Here is a 16375-nt window from a genome sequence, read left to right as displayed (position 1 = left end):
GACGTCCCCCTACCACCCGCAAACGGATGGTATGGTGGAACGGTTGAATCGGACTCTGTCCGCCATGCTGTGCCATACAGTCGGGGAAAACCAATCTGATTGGGATTTGCATATCCCTGGGGTGCTTTCGGCGTATCGCATGACGCCGCACGCGGCTACTGGATACTCGCCGTTTTTCCTTATGTACGGCCGTGAGAACGTGCCGCCGATTCATGACCAGTTGGGAACCGGTGCGAGGGGGCCTGTTAAGCCTCTTCCTGAGTATATTAAGGACAACGTTCGGCGTGTCGCTGAGGCGAGGGAAAATGCCCGCATGGCTACTGCCAAGGCTCAGGCCAGGAATGAGCGGTGTGCCCGACGTTCAAAGGGGGAGTGTCCCTGGAAAAAGGGGGACCTGGCCTGGCTTCATTGCCCACAGGTGCGGCCAGGTACATCTCCTAAATTACATCGACCTTGGCAGGGTCCGGTCCGCCTCATTGAGGTTCCCAACCCACAGTCGGCGCGTGTTCAGGTTGGTGCACGGCGTTGGTTCGTGCACACGTCCCGGTTGAAGCCATACATTGCCCCACGGCCGGATGCGTCATCTCCCCAAGTTGCCTTGCCGGGGTCTGTTGCTGCCGACTCGCCCTTGCCTGTGTCTGCTGACCTTGCGAGAGCGCCTGTCGTACCCTTCACAGACAAGCCGGCCGTGACAGCGCAGGGAGGAGGACCTTCCGCTTGTGGGACGCCGACCGGAGCCGCAGAACCCACGGGACCTGCAGCTCTTCCTATCCCTCCGCGGACGCGAGTACGGGATGTTTCTGGACGCGAGCGGGACAGTGGCGGGCCTCCAATGGCGACGGAAGAACTTGCGCCCGTCGCCCCTAAAACCCTTCCACGTTCCCGCTCGGCGGGTGGGCCGCCGACCGTCCGGGACGGCCCGGCTATCCGTACTCGCTCGAAATCCCTCACGTTTCGTTAGATTGTGTTGTGTTGTGTTATTGTTATAATGTTCTTCAATGCTTCGTGTCTTTTTGCGTGTTGGCCCTTTACACCCGCATTGCTTTTCAGGTTGCAATTCAGCCGAGGTCGGCTGGATTTTCTTTAGGGGGGAGGGTGATGTAATGCGGTTGTAAACGGCCCTTCTGAGGTGCCGTCAGGGGGGGAGGAGTTAGGTCACGTGGGGGGAGAGGGGTTGAGTATAAAAGGAGGGGAACCGGAAGAGCAGGGGGAGTGACTGGGAGCCAGGAACAGAGGAAGGCCACGTAGGGCGAAGCGGGGTGTGGCGAGATCGCCACGAACACGGGGGAAGCGAGGATCGGCACCGTTGGCCAGCGGTGACCGACCCGAAGCAGCAAGGAGGCTGCAGTCAGCAGCGGGGCTGCACAGAGAGAGTGGGCAGCGGGTCTGCATACAGTGACAGCCAGAGGGTCTGCACATAGGGGTAGCAGCAAGTCTGCAGGGAGGAGGTTACAGTAGATGAAGCAGAGAGTCAGAGGGGTGAGGAAGCTATAATAGCAGTGAATAGCCGGGGGCTACAAATACAGGAGTTATAACAGAGTGCCGTGTGGGTAAAGACGTGAACCTGAATAAAGACACGAAGACAGAAAGAAGTGTTCGAGTCCTTTTATTACAAATGTGCTCTTATCATTGCACTTCAAACGGCAATTAAAGTGTGAAAACGATCACATGCCTCTGTGCCAGCAATCAAATTAAAAATTAAACCGGTGCCATGCAATCAATGTCACAACATAGTTAGTGTCATATGCAAACTCGGAAAAAAAAGTTACAAACTCCACACTGCACAAGAAACGTCATTAGGGGGGCTGGAACAAGTGTAACACAGCAGACGGCAGCTTGTTAGCAGCAGCAGTCTGCACCACAGTAGCAGCGAGCGGACAACCCAGGCCTTACCTGCAGCTTAGGAACAGACAGAGCAAAGGTAGGGATGGTTGACAGGGACACCTGACAAGAGTGGTACACAATGTTGTCGTATTACCCATCACGATGACAACTCGGAGGAACAGCATCTCGAATGCAACACGAAGAGCGAGCACGTTGTAGACAACACGCAAAAGAAAAAGAGAAAGGTTTGACAGTGAGCTGCGGGACACTCGATAGGGAATGGAGGATGGTGAGATGAACACACTTCACTCAGGGACAACGGAGGTCGGGGGACATGGGGATCGTGGGGGACGTGGGGGACGTGGGGGACGTGGGGGACGTGGGGGACGTGGGGGGTGGGGCTCTGTGCTGTACCTCGTCGCCGAGAAAGTTCCCCTCAGACTCGGCCGCGTTGGGGTAGTGCTTGAGGAACTGCGCCACGTACGTCATGATGATCTTCTCGTCCGGCTTGTCCACGTCCACGTCTACCGCGGCGGGGCAGACAGACGGGGAGGTTGCGCGCGTGCATCACTCGCACACAAACGGCAGCGACTGCCCAAGGAACCAGTAGAAGGTGCTGAGTGATGCCAGATGTTTGTCGTTTTGTTATTTAGCAATGATTTGTCTTTTCTATGGAAAGACTGGTTTCTGTATAATTTCCACCAACGGCTCAGATCCGTCAACAGAGATGAGCACCAGCTACATTCAGGTCAACACAGATCTCTTCTACAATACTTACATTTATATGGCGGTGTTTAAATGTGACTGCATCTCAAGATGTATGTGAGTATGTTGAATTTCTTTCGCACTGTGCGTAGCCAACCGTGCTAACAGTGGGAGTATATATTTGGTAAAGGTGGCAATTCATAAGCCTAGGCATGACAGAATTAATTATTAAGTTAACTATGTATAGTGTGTTATTAATATATAGGTGGCGGCGGTGCCGCAACCAGGACATCACCTATGGGATCCAGCAGGCGAGGAATCCCAAGCTTTTCCTCAGCAACGATGAAGGCCTCCTCGAGATTGTCGTGGTTGGACCTCTGCGTGACTTTCTCGAGGTTCACCAGCTCTGGCTGAATGGCGCGGATCATCATGTGGAAGGCGATGCCCGTGCGCCAGCTGGCACCGAAGTCGCGAATCTCGGTGCCCCCCACTCGACTTTCCAGACGAAAGGAGCCAACGAAGGGCAGCGACGCAGAGCAGAGGTGACGGGCCGGTGACAGGGGAAGGGGGAGCCAGGTGAGGATGACAGCCCATCGTCAGTCACGCAGCAAACTCAAAACAAGACTCGCACTCGCTCCATGAGCATGAGCGTCTGCTGTCAGGGACGAGTCGCACACTTAAGCCTCCGCGCCGAATGCCCCGCAACACAATCTCCCACTTCCATTCCCCACGCACCCATCAAGCAGCCCACGCTACCGAATGTATGGATGGGGTTTTTCACGCTTGCACTGTCCACAAGCGGCAGTGCGGCAGCACAGCGCGGGAGATGGGCAGCCACGGCAGGCGAGCACTGCCCCTGCCATCTGCACTGGCACTCGCGCCGCGCTCTCTCCTGCAACACTCTCAGCGTCTCCCTATGCTCGCAGTCTCCAAGTGTCTCCTAGACTCCTAGGAGGAGCATTGCAGTGGCGCACGCACGCCCACGCGCACTGTCCCTCACTCCTCTTGCATGCCGAGGCGGCTGCCTTCATGTCTCCCGGCGCTCTGCCTCCCGCCGAGCCCATGGCTGCAGTGGCGGCTGTTTTACAAGTCACGTGATTGATGCCCAACGCGTCTTCTCGAGTGCCCCTATGGCAGCACAGTCGTTGCAACAGTCGGGCTCTTGACTGTAATAGGGCCAGTAACAGCCTCCGCAATCGAATACAATTTTTTATAACTAACACGTTTCAATCGAGTCTATTTTTAAAAGCGTGCAGCTGTTGTTCAGGTGAAATACATTTTTTGCTAGTAAATTATAGAAGGATATTAACAGTTGTTTTGCATTTCATTGAGCCGTTTGTAAAATCAAACATGGCAAAAAAAAAACGAAAATTATTCTCGTTAAATATTAATGTTTAAAAAATACAATACCATTTCAGTACTCCACGTCTCTGCTTCCACGTCTACGCTCACCGCCTTCACCAACCCGCAGTTACCACCGTGGTGAACTATGGCCAAATAACCCCCACGACCCATACAGGCGTGGGGAGGCCCTTATCCAGCAGTGGAATAACAAACGAGCCATACTTAGACAATCAGTACATTTCGATTTAAAGCTTTCGTGACTGCAGGGATTCATCTTCTTGGTTCTTTCGGTAAAGTCACGTAGAAAGGAAATAATAAAATAATAAAATAATTCTCACGACGTTTCGGCCACAACGCAAGCAGCCGTCCTCAGGTGAAGAACAGGTCTGTCGGAAAGACAGCGTCCGACAGACCTGTTCTTCACCTGAGGACGGCTGCTTGCGTTGTGGCCGAAACGTCGTGAGAATTATTTTATTATGTTTTATTTTTATTATTTTATTATTTCCCTTCTACGTGACTTTACCGAAAGAACCAAGAAGATGAATCAGTACATTATTTCGATTCACGTGAATATTCAGTAATTTCAATGTCTTTCTTCACAAGATAAACAACATCTGTGTCCATGTTTGTATTTAATCGCCGACGCGGCTCAGTTATATTCGTTTGTTCTCCTTTCTTGTGTTTAGTTTGTTGTCTTTCCCCCGCACCTCTGATAAGCATGGTTGGCTGTGTACGGTGCGAAAGAAGTTCAATATACATACATACAAACATAAAGACATGCATCTCTGATTCTTACATACTTAATCTCTCTCGCCTTCAGCACATCTCTCCAGAGGCACGCAAACTTCCTCTCCACCATCTCCCATCTCGACAGATGGCCCAGTTCCAAAACCTCCGTTCCAATATGGTTTCCACGGCTCACCGAAGCCCACAGTCCGCAGGGCCTTTCCTCTCTCACCTGGGAACGACCAGCTGCACCCACTTGAGCAGCGCTTTCTTGGCGGTGCTACGCATGGGAGTTTGGCGGCGCTTGCGCTGCGGGCTGCCGGTGGAGGACCCCTCCATGCTGCTCAGCGACGTTTCGCTGCTCCACGGCGAGATGGGCAGCAGGTTGTTTGTCGCTTCTTCGATCTGCTCACACACGCGTCCGCACATTGGGGGAACAGCAAGCGGGCATCATACGCGCTTCCGACGACGATATTGTCCAGCTGCTTCAGCAGGGCGTGGAGAAGCTATGGCCTGCGACTTCATTTCATATGACCTGCGATTTCATTTCATACGGCCTGCTACCACGTGAGGTTCTACCACTTCGAAACGGCGCGTAAACGTTTGTTATCCATCACTGCAAGCATCTTAGCTACACTAATCGGGTACAAGTGGGGAATATTTAATTCAAGCGCAAGAGCCTTGCAGTGACAAGTTTGGGTTAATGCGCGGCCATCGAAATGTATTAATATCATGATTGTTTTATCCAGGAAAAGCTCACTGAGGCTCATGACTCTTTTTCAGGAAGTTCCTGCCCAGTTTCTGCAGTAGGGGGCGCTAATTGTTACGTAAATTCCCAATTGAGTAATTTGCAGGTGAATTGTCAATTTCGGGAAATTTGGACCAAAATACCAGCACAAAATGGCATATTCTGCCGAATAATGTCCTGTAATCTTTAATGTCCACTTGTGAAGCAGACGGTGCGTATTTTATGGTTGATACACCCGGAGCAATAACCAGGGCGGCAGCTGGATTCGAACCACGAGCCTCTGCAAAAAGTGACAAATGCACTACCAAACGGTCCGCTCCCCGTGTTTCAGCAACAGCACAAGCAAGAGTTGAGTGTTAAATGGGTCTGCCACAGATTACATTGCGGGTCATCCCACAAAGAGAACAGCAAGAGAGTAACAAGCATTTTACATACATGCCATTGTATAACGAAGCACATGGTTTACACATTTGAGACACTGTGGTTGTTTGCGCATGAACCTGGCAGTCTGGCGCTTTGAAAGATATTTGTTGAAAAATTCAAGCAAGAGAAGTGGTTTTCTGTGAAGAACACTGCTGGTAAACCACTCAAACCATCACTAAGTGACTTGCAGTGCTGCTAGTGAACGAACCTGGAAGTAGAGGATGATGGTCCATATCAAACCCAGCACGATGGACGGCTTTCCGTCGGCAATGTATGGGGCATTTATGTTCACAAGTTTGATCTGAAGGAAACACAAAATTTCATATGTTATGGTGTGTTTTATTACAGTTCTAAATAAACTGATTTCTCAATGCACAGCCAAAAGTGAATGTTGGTAGCTCTTTTTGAAAAGCAAGCCTCCTGATGAGCATGATGATTTTTTTTGGCACTCATAACCTCATTCTTAAGCACATTTATGAGAGAAAAACACAATGGTGCTCAGTGGAAAAATACGGCGTCAGGGTGAAATGATGATTCCACAAAAAAAGACAATCGGAGGATTTCCTTGCCCATGACGTGCTGTCAAAGAGTAAAGTTAGCAGCCGCACTCCCATGCTATCGAATTAGGCACACCGGAGAGTGTGGAGCTCTCGAATGGTGACAGAAAACGTAATTGTGCAGCATGGTAACTGTCGGTGGCAAATGAAAAACACTGCTGATATCTCCACCTTGCGATCTTATCTTCAAATGTCACTGCACTACGAGTCATATTCACAGTTTTGTCCTTGTTTACTCTCCCTGAGTGTCTCGTGTTTATTTTAGTAGATTCCTACATTGGGATGTTTGGCAAAACATCCATGATTTGGTGTTTGGCATGCAGGAATGATTTCGAGTATTTGGAGAAAACCCAAACACAGGGGGTAACAGTCAAAGGTTACACGGAAATAGTTTCAGGAATACATCGCTATACTGATATCTTTTGGCTACCTCACAGCCAACACTAGATTAATCTTAGGCAGCTTCCCATCCCAATGCTAACCAGATTCAAATCCTGCTTAGCCTCTGATATTTATCGAGATCGGGTGCATTCAGGGCACTTTTGTTGTCGGCAAAATGTAAACTTTATAAATTTACCTGGACACATTGCGATGCCGGACACCACCATGCAGCACTCTAATCACGGCCTCACACACTGCTTCCGTATGTTGTTGCTTTGAAGTAAGGTTATGGACACCGACAATCTGCTCCACCTGAATTTCTACTGACAATGGGCAACAGTGCGGCTGCTGACTTTGGCACTGCTTTTGACCCAGCCACTGCGATGGGAAAATGCCTGAATGCGGCACGGACACAGCGTGGAACGATGCGGCGCACGCGAATCCCCCAAAAACACAATGGCGTCTATCTCGGGGACAACGCAACGACACACAACGGTGACCTCTGAGCACTGTACCGGAGAGTCGCCGTGTCGTGTCTGCAGCGGGGAGCGGCGAACGGGGAACACGACAACAACACTTTAGAACTGCAATTATCGCAAAGGGCAACTTCCCACATGTCTGGGATACTATACTGCTGTCCAGAGCTACACATTCGCGTTAACCTAGTTCACTTTAAACAAAGCACGTGGGATACGTGTGGCGGCGCAACGGACAATTGCGTAAATGTCCTGTATATTATATGTCGACTTGTATATTTTCCAATTAATGCACGTGAAGCGGGTTACACATGAGAGCATATTCTAAAGTTGGACGATTTAACTTTCTCCCACTGTTGGATTTGGTCTTCGGTGAGCTCAAGATTAATAGCATTGCACCAACAACACAAGAGGCCACTGCTTTCACGCGACGCCGGGAGCCTTGCGAACAATCCCCACTGTGATGGGGGGGTGGGGGGCCCCGCGAGACCCCCGATGGGTGGATGAGACTCACCCGCCGCGCCTCCATGAACTTCAGGGCGGTGCCGATGTTGCTCAGGGCGTGGATGCGCTTCAGCTGCCGTCCCTGCTCGTAAGGCTGCAAAGGCAACGGCCGAGACAAAGCAAATCCTGGCTTTAGGCCACGTAAAATAATCAGGCGTACGCGGAGGAAAAATACAATCGCTGCCATTTAATGTGTTGCCATGTGCTCGGTAGCGACATTATACACGCACGTTTGAGCAACAAATGATTATTTATTCACTTGTGTCACAAAATCACGAGAACAACGAGCTCCGTGAGAAGAGCAGCCTTGAATGTGCGGCTATTCGTTTATTTGTTGAGCAGCCCAGGAATGGAGCCACGTGAGAGAGGAGAGAGAAGAGTGAGATGTTTTACCAGGCGCTCTCCAGTCAGCACCTCCAGCAGAGCGATGAGCCTCACGCCATCCCTGAGATCCTTGAAGAGGTCATCGACCACCAGCGGGGGCTTGTGCTGAACAAACAAAGACAAAGATCCCCCGAATAGCCTTTAGAAAATTGTCGGGGCAAGTGTTGTTAACAAGCACACAGTGTCCGGCTGCTTTTGTCCCCGAGTGCTCATGTTTATACTCCAGTTACTTATTTAAGGCTGAGTCTATTAAGCAAAGACCCAGGACCAGATCAGAAATTTGTCACCAATAGTGACAATGAGTGGGTATCAAACTTGTGCGTCTGGGTTCATAGCGTGGTACGCTAACCTCTACGTCACAATTAATGCACGTAGACGCACACACTGAACACGCTTTCCAAAATGTACACAATGCTCTTTTTGTCAATGGTGTAGCACTTTCAAAAGCCTATCACAAACTATTTAAATGTTGTGCATTGGCCCTTTCAGTGTGAGGCTTAAGCCAATGGTGTTTAGTTGACAGTACCATACACACCACATACATCGTTTGCATCTTATTTAAATGCATAACTTAGAAAATGGCAATGTTTGTGTTTTTTGTAGGGACAAATTCCTTATTTGTCATGTATTAATATCTATTTCAAATGCTTAAACACAAGTCAAGAAGTATCCAGCCAACCATATCTTTCCAATTCAGTAAATACAAAGTGCGCCGACAGCTCTCGAGACCCAGGGATCAATGGATCTAAAGAACGTTTCAGACGCACGTTACAAATTCCAGCCTATATCAACGGAGCAAAATCCACAATGCTACCTTCATAGTATATTTGTACACATTTGTGTTACCGACAACCCAAGTAAGCAAAGCTACTTTTGCTTTTCACACCGTACTTTGCCGCTAAAAAACTGCTCGACAAACGCTCCCTACCCCCCACTGCGGTAGAACAAAAGTGTTGGGCTTGGCTTGGGCCTGGTGCTGCAAGACTCCGCGTTGTGTTTGACGTGGTCTCCAAGCGACTGCCAAAACAAGAGCAGTGGATGGGCGCACTGGCCAACCGAACCACAGCCCAGAAGGCTCCCACCACCACCGCCGCATGCTCCCCACTCGTTTACTCATTCACTCGCTCGTTACAGCTGCATTCCACACGGCATAGCCCGCCGACCGCGTTCAAGCTACGTTCTCCGCGGATGAAGCTGATATTTCGAATGACTTACTTTTCAAGCGATTGAAATGAAACTACCGCAAAGCCTGGCGATTATCTGTTGTATCGATTTATAGAAAGGGAATGCTGTACAAGTAAATCACCGTGTAAAGTTCACAAGATCGGCAGTTTCTCAACTTAACTGAATGTACCAATTCCGCGACGCAAAATCACAACTCCTGGCAAGGAGCAAATCTCCGCTAGACAGAGTGGAATATATAGCCAACAGCGGTGCACACCTCACCAGAGCCAAATGGGAGTTGATCCATTTTGTGAATGTCCTCTTCTGTACCGCTTCTTGTTCATCTGAAGAAAATAAACACAAATTTCCCAGTTAAGATGCAGTGTTCTGAAGAAGAAATGCAGCATGCCTGTGAAAAAGTTAACTTTAAGCACCACATCACAAAGGTCACGAAATCTAATTTCATCAGTATTTCAATGCAAACACATTTTAGCATGCAGATACTCGTATTGGACAGCAATCTTGTGCATGCGTGGCAGTTTTGGCCACCCTTGGTCAACTTTTTTTGGCTTTTTATCAACAAAATGTATCCTGATTGTGCATTCAGCATCATGTCCTGAAACAAACAAGCCACCCACAGCAATGCAACCCTTCATGTCAGAGAATGGCCCACGGAAGCAGATTCCAAAGAACTACCTCTGAACTCTGGCCCACACATTGGGCGGCAGCACTTTCTCACTCGCTCGGCCATTGAGAGTAATGTCCGTCACGTGACAGTCAAACCAATACGTGTTAAACAAACCAATATATTTTTCAGTAACAATCAAAGCTGGGATTTAACCAAGCAAAGAAACAAATGCAGTGTGTTGGGGCTTTTTGTGTGTGTGTGTGTGCAGTAATTGGTGACCAGTCTAAATCCATCCAACTCACTATACTTGAGAACCCAGTTTAATCACAGGCGGTTGTCTGGATTCAAACCCAGCATCTCTGCGGTGTCAGCCCAACGCTCTGAACTCGGAGCCACCTGGGCATCTCCTCCTTTTTTAAAGGGTTAATTCAGGATGTTTTTTTGACAAATGTTTTATTTTCGTCTGATTTTTGGCGAGAGCATCGGCAAGATTGAGTGAAATCGCCAGCACCGTGCGTTCTGGCCATTTGGTTATGGCAAAAACATGTAACACCAAAACATTCCACAGTGTGCAAGACTGAAAATAATTACATACGCAGGCATCTATAACCACGGCATAAGTTCCACAGCGTACAACAGAGAAAAGCCATAAGTACACGGGCATATTTGTGGCAGGTATATGGCGAGACAACTGAAAGAAAATGTGTGAATCAGTGGTGTGTACTGTTCCCTACGAGCATGCGTGCTGAGCAGATGGTATGAATCAATTAAGCGTTTGACACAGCTCAATTTCCTCTGGTTAGATGAAACCTGCACAGGCAAAGTTAGGAACCGGTGAAGGACACAGTGGAAAGTTGTAAGCTCGTGCAAATTACATACGTTGTCATGAAGTTCATGCTATAAATACATGACAGTAAGCACTAAAGCCATTGGCAGTGCCTCTTGGAGCTGTGGGTCACCGGCATGCCATGAAGGCTGGCTCCAAAATAAACAAGTCACGTGTCCCTCCAGCGGTGCCACGGACAAGGTCAGTGGCACCGAGTCTGGTACTCACCGCGCAGGAACTGAAAGAATCCAGTCACCAGGTTGATGGATGTCACTTTGGGGATCTCAAAATCCTGCTTCTCAGCCATGGCAGCTCAAGGCGTGAGTCCAAAAATCAGGAGGCGTGCTTTCATGTCGTCGCCTCCTCAACGGTCGCAGATTTTTCTCATGTGTGGAACCCAACTCATTGACCACACCGTCAGCTCCTTTTCAGAGGAAAGTTTCAGCCGAGATTGTTCTCTTCGTTTTACTTAAGACTTCAACAACAGGAAATGACATCACCTAAGCGGCATCTCGTACGGGCGGCGGAGGGAAAACTGCTCTCGTATCCCGGAGCCGGAGCGCCATGCGTCGTGCGCCTGCAGCTGGTGACCGTTCGGGCAGTGCACACTCCCACCACTCTCTCTCCACTCCACTCCCCAGCCCTCCCCCTCCAAGTAATGCAGGCTACCTCCTATATCCCTAAAGCAAAAAAAAGCACTCTGCGCTGAACCAACCAATCATGGAAAAGTTGAAATTGGCACTGGCGGGAAATATGCCCGCAACTCCGAGAGCAAGTTTTGTTTCTAAACATAGCCCCAGCAGCACCGTCCACCTCTCCGCCGGAGGCCAGCCACGTGAGCAGCGCTGGGGCTACGTGGAGGCTGGCCGAGTGGCGGTGGGACAATGCGCATTGTGGCAGCCCACCGTATCAAGAGCTCGTGTCCAACACGGAGCTGTTTATGTGCCACTCACTGCCACTGCCCTGTGCAAAATCTCCCCAAACCCCTTTTATATAAACACGGCCGCGCTGTGCTTCTTGTGATGCTTTTGGGCTGTATCGTGACGAAGGGGATTTTTTTTTCTGTCGGAAGTGAAGCCGCTACACATCACCATGCAACGACTTTCAACTCCTAAAGCGTTTTGTTTTGGCGAGGAAGCGTTCATTTTTTTTACACGATCTAAACAGAACATTACACTTGTCAAAGGCCTTTCTGTGAAGCTGGGGGGTGGGGGGGGGGGAAACAATGCAACCCAAAACTAAGCCAGATGTCGGGAGAAAAGTGGAAATTTCATCAAGACGTTTTCTCACAAGTTCTGTGTTGCTCGCATTAGCCTCAGCATGCAACAAAAACCTCGTTTATTTATCACGAAGATGCCACTGGCAAGAGATGTATAACACAAATTGTTCTATTTAAAGACTGGTCCCTGCCATAGAAATGTGGAATTTTCATCGCAGATTCACAGATGAGAATGTTCCAGAGACTATCCGAGAACGGAGGAAAAAGTGTATCTCTTCTAATTTATTCGTACATAGAATGAATTGCTCAGTGCAGCAGGTAAGTCTGGTCTCTAAGGAATGAGACGTGAAATTAGTTTCCCAGATGCCTGAGGCCGGGTCGCCCTATAATGAGGTTAAAAAATGTCCTCGCACAGAATTCCTATGGACGAATACATTACACGACCAATAATGGCTTCGGACTGATCGCAGTGCTCCAAGGAAGAGGTGTTTGAATGTGGTGCTGTAGGGTAAAGGTGAGCATAACGTGTTGGCACCCAGCCTGATCGGATCTTATTTTTAGAAGAGGGGCTAATGCCATGTGGGTTGAGCACGTGGGTCTGGCTCATGATCCAAATTGAAGAAATCTCAGCGCACTCCGTAAAAATTACGGTCTTTCATGGCAATAAATACTAAGCCGTCCAGTCATAACTATACCAAATAAACACATCATTAAACTAATGCAATCAGATACAGGAGTCAGATAATATATAATTATAATGACTATATATAAATGACCCAATGTGTTTTTTGACCACCAGCAAGGACAAACCACCCCTAACCCCCGTGACCTCACTGTCAATGTCCACTGCAGGCTCCAAAAATCCCCCAACGCCAGAGGCATGAGAGCCCCTACCTCGTAACCCTCCTGACGCCGACGACGCAGCACAGACAACAGGTGGGGGCACTAAAACATTACCCTGCGGACAGTGTGTGTGAGTGTGACCTTTACATTCAGAGCGCGGACACTTGCTGTGGACGAACCACCTACTCGTCTCGCCAGCACCCCAGTGTGAGTTAGTCTATGGACCCCCCCTCCCTCCCACTTATAATTGTGAACCCGGGGTCAGAATACTCTTCTCTTAACATGATGTGATAGCCTTCTTTTGTTATTTGTTTTGGTGTAATTTCTTATTTTTGTTTTGCTCGCGAGTCGTGTTTTCATTTTCTTGGTAGTGGCTGTATATATTAATTTTACCAGGTAAGGTCCACTGAGCTATATAGCTCTTTTACTTAAGTGACCTGGTCACAAATGATAGCCCAATGAAGTGGCTTACGTGGACAATCATATCAAATACTCTAAACGCATGTTTCTCAATGTGGAGGGAAAAACCAGAGGACCTAAAGAAAAATATACACGACCATGGGGAGAACATGCAAACTCCAAATATACAGGCCTCATGTTCAGGATCGAACCCACGACCTCCTGCATACCAGGCGAGGTAGTTAACACCTCGTCACCGCAGCGCCCCCATTGTACAGCGTTAAGGGGTGCTATTAGGATGAATGATGCTTTATAAAATTAAAGTATTATTATTATTATTCGAACCCCACCACCGATGGTGGTTTATGTTAACCTCCCTCTTTAGCCGAACTAATTATGTCCCCGACGGGTCAGGATCAGAACCCAAACCATGAACCATGATTGTAGCCTGGAAGGTTAAAAAAATACAAAGTATTCTGAAAGCTGGGTCCAAATTCTTTGAGGTCAAACATACTATCTCACACCGACAGCTCCACGTTAGCGGGAGAAAGCTGGGCCCTGTGGCGATGCACTTCTCTGATGAAACGACTCAGCCGTCGGGTTGGTGGTTCATGCAGAGATCAGCAAGCGTCCGGCTGTTTTATGCGGTTTTGTGATGTGGTTGCCTTCTTCAGATCCTCTACAAATTCAAATATGGAATGGTAATTTTACTCATGTTATTCATTTATCAAGGTATTTTTTTCAGAAAGATGAATAATTTATAAAACAGTCAAACTATGAGTATCCATTCAATGTTGCCGACAGCATCACGACAAGCATACTTGAACTGATTATAGACACCACGGTGTCATTCTAAAAACTATTCTAAACTATTTTTTTTATTTTACCAGGTAAGACCCACTGAGCTATTTAGCTATTTTTCAGAAGCGACCTGGCCACAAATGATAGCTCAACGAAGTGGCTTATCATGTCAAAATTTATATCAGTCAAACACTCTAAATGCATATTTCGAAATGTGGAGGAAAAAACCAGAAGACCCGGAGAAAAATCAACGCGACTACGGGGAGAACGTGCAAACTCCAAATATACAGGCATTAGGGTCGAGATCTAACCCACGACCTCCTGTATACAAGGCGAGGCAGTTAACATGTCCCCACCATGATTGAACAATTACTGAATGAAGACCTCCCTAAGCCATCGAATAATCAATTACGGGTTGAAAAAAAACTCGATGCAAGTTGTCAAACTGCTGATTCTGACTTACATAAGCACACACGAGTCAATCAGACACATTTGATCCTAGTGGTTAAGCATATCCTTCATACCGGCCTTAGAATTCACTCTTAATCCAGTGGCAGCACCTGACGTGGGAGACGCTGAAAAGCAGATGGGGCTCTACATTGCTCTAAATCTGGGTTTCATCCACTTCAAATCCTCCAATGTCCGGCAAATGATCAATCTCTGCTGTACGTGGCTGCACGCTGATTTATCCTGCTGATAGGTGAAGCATTCCCTCCACGTGGCATTGATCGTCTCATTACTCTGGCGATGTGGAGAATGTGCACTTGAGAGAACAAGTATAGAGCAGAGTGAGTGACAGTGACGCAACTGGCCCTGCTCACACGCGGCTGAGAGGAAGGGACTGCGAGCCTGATTGTCACTGTGTACGTCCCATCTCATGTGCGGCCACGTCCTGCAGAGCTCATAGTGGACAGCAGAAGGCAGTGCAGCAAACCCCATTATTGTACTCTGCTTGTTATGCCCCTATGTCGATGCTCCCCCGCCTTCACCAACACCGCAATGACCGGTATGGTGAAGTATGGTCAAATAACCCCGATCATTTGGACGGCATAGGGAGTTCCTCGTCCAGCAGTGCACTGACAAAGCGTACACCTATACATACATGGATATGTACACATGTACATATCCGAGTACACATCTATATGTCCGAGCATTCGAAGACAACACTGCCTTTGCCGTGGCTGTCAAATGCAGATGGTGCTATCTCAAGGTATCTTTCTCTTGATTTTAGGTGAAACTTGGTGAAATCCAACATTAAACTGTGTCAGCTCCCTCTTTATTCTTTGCTGCTGTCAATGCATGTGATCATCTCCCCTTGGTTGTCTCCAGCGCTGATTCCCTTCCGTCGAGGTCCACACATTTGGGCTGCCCTCTACCGAATAGTGGTTACTCTCCGAAGGCCCCTTTCCTCGATTTTCTCACCTCTCCAGTCTCCACCCTCCCACTTTACACCAATTTGTCACTCCGCTTCCCCTGTTCCTCTTTTTGCTACAAACAAATTGCAGTGCGATTCATCGTTGGCGTGGGAGCCGAGGTGTCCGGGACAACTCGTGCACACTCAATCGCACTGATGTTCAATAAGCTGAGCTTTTTTTTCTTTAGCTGTCGTTTTTTTTTGCATAAATGATGTTGTGTTGTCTGTGTATACTTCCGTTTGTCCTGGTGAGGGTCGCGGCGGCAGCGTGTTGAGTAGGGTCGTCCAGACATCCTTTACCTGGCGACAGACTCTAGCTCTACATTACTATGCACTACTATACAGGGGCCGTCCATAAATGACGTCACGCGATTTTTGACGATTTTTCAACCCCGCCCCCTCGTCACACGGCGTCACAAAAAGTCAGACCCCCCCCTCAAATATGACGTCACAAAGCTCTGCCCCCCCCCCCAAAAAAACATGCTTCAAATCGCTTTAAACTATTGTCGTTGTAGTGCGTATTTAATATGGCGCTGCACTCTGATGTTGTAGGAGAAAACATTTATTTAAAAGTCTATTTAATTAAGTAGAACGTGTTGTCTGTATTTATTTAAAGTTGCGCATTTTTACGTGACGTCACATTTCTCAAACCACCTCCCCCTCGTCACACATCGTCACAAATGTCTGACCCCCCCCCCCCTTAGGTGCGTGACGTCATTTATGGACGGCCCCATAGTCCCGCCAACGTGTCCTGGGCCGGCCCCTGGGTCTTCGCCCAGTGCGACGTGCCCGGTCTGTGTATACTGTTTATACTCTTAGGTTTCTTCGGTAAAGTCACGTAGGTAAAAAATAAAATTAATAAAAGTAATAATAGATAATAATAATACATTTATTTCTATTATTACTTTTATTAATTTTATTTTTTACCTACGTGACTTTACCGAAGAAACCTAAGAGTATGAATCATTGCAGTCACGAAAGCTTCAAATCTAGAATTATACTGTTTATG

General features: G+C 48.2%; 1 protein-coding gene across 1 annotated transcript in view; it reads right to left on the bottom strand.

Annotated features, from left to right (window-relative positions):
- Positions 1-16375, bottom strand: part of SYNE1 (spectrin repeat containing nuclear envelope protein 1) — a 163708-nt gene that overhangs the window by 132860 nt on the left and 14473 nt on the right. Inside the window, 7 exon segments of the mRNA XM_061558914.1 lie at positions 2239-2348; positions 2825-3024; positions 4832-5004; positions 5979-6071; positions 7699-7782; positions 8082-8177; positions 9519-9580. Coding sequence (XP_061414898.1) covers positions 2239-2348; positions 2825-3024; positions 4832-5004; positions 5979-6071; positions 7699-7782; positions 8082-8177; positions 9519-9580 — 818 coding nt within the window.

This window comes from Lethenteron reissneri, chromosome 25, assembly GCF_015708825.2.
Source record: "Lethenteron reissneri isolate LAM-NWPU_2019-01 chromosome 25, ASM1570882v1, whole genome shotgun sequence".
Lineage (NCBI taxonomy): Eukaryota > Metazoa > Chordata > Hyperoartia > Petromyzontiformes > Petromyzontidae > Lethenteron > Lethenteron reissneri.
This window is presented reverse-complemented; position numbering and strand designations above follow the sequence as displayed.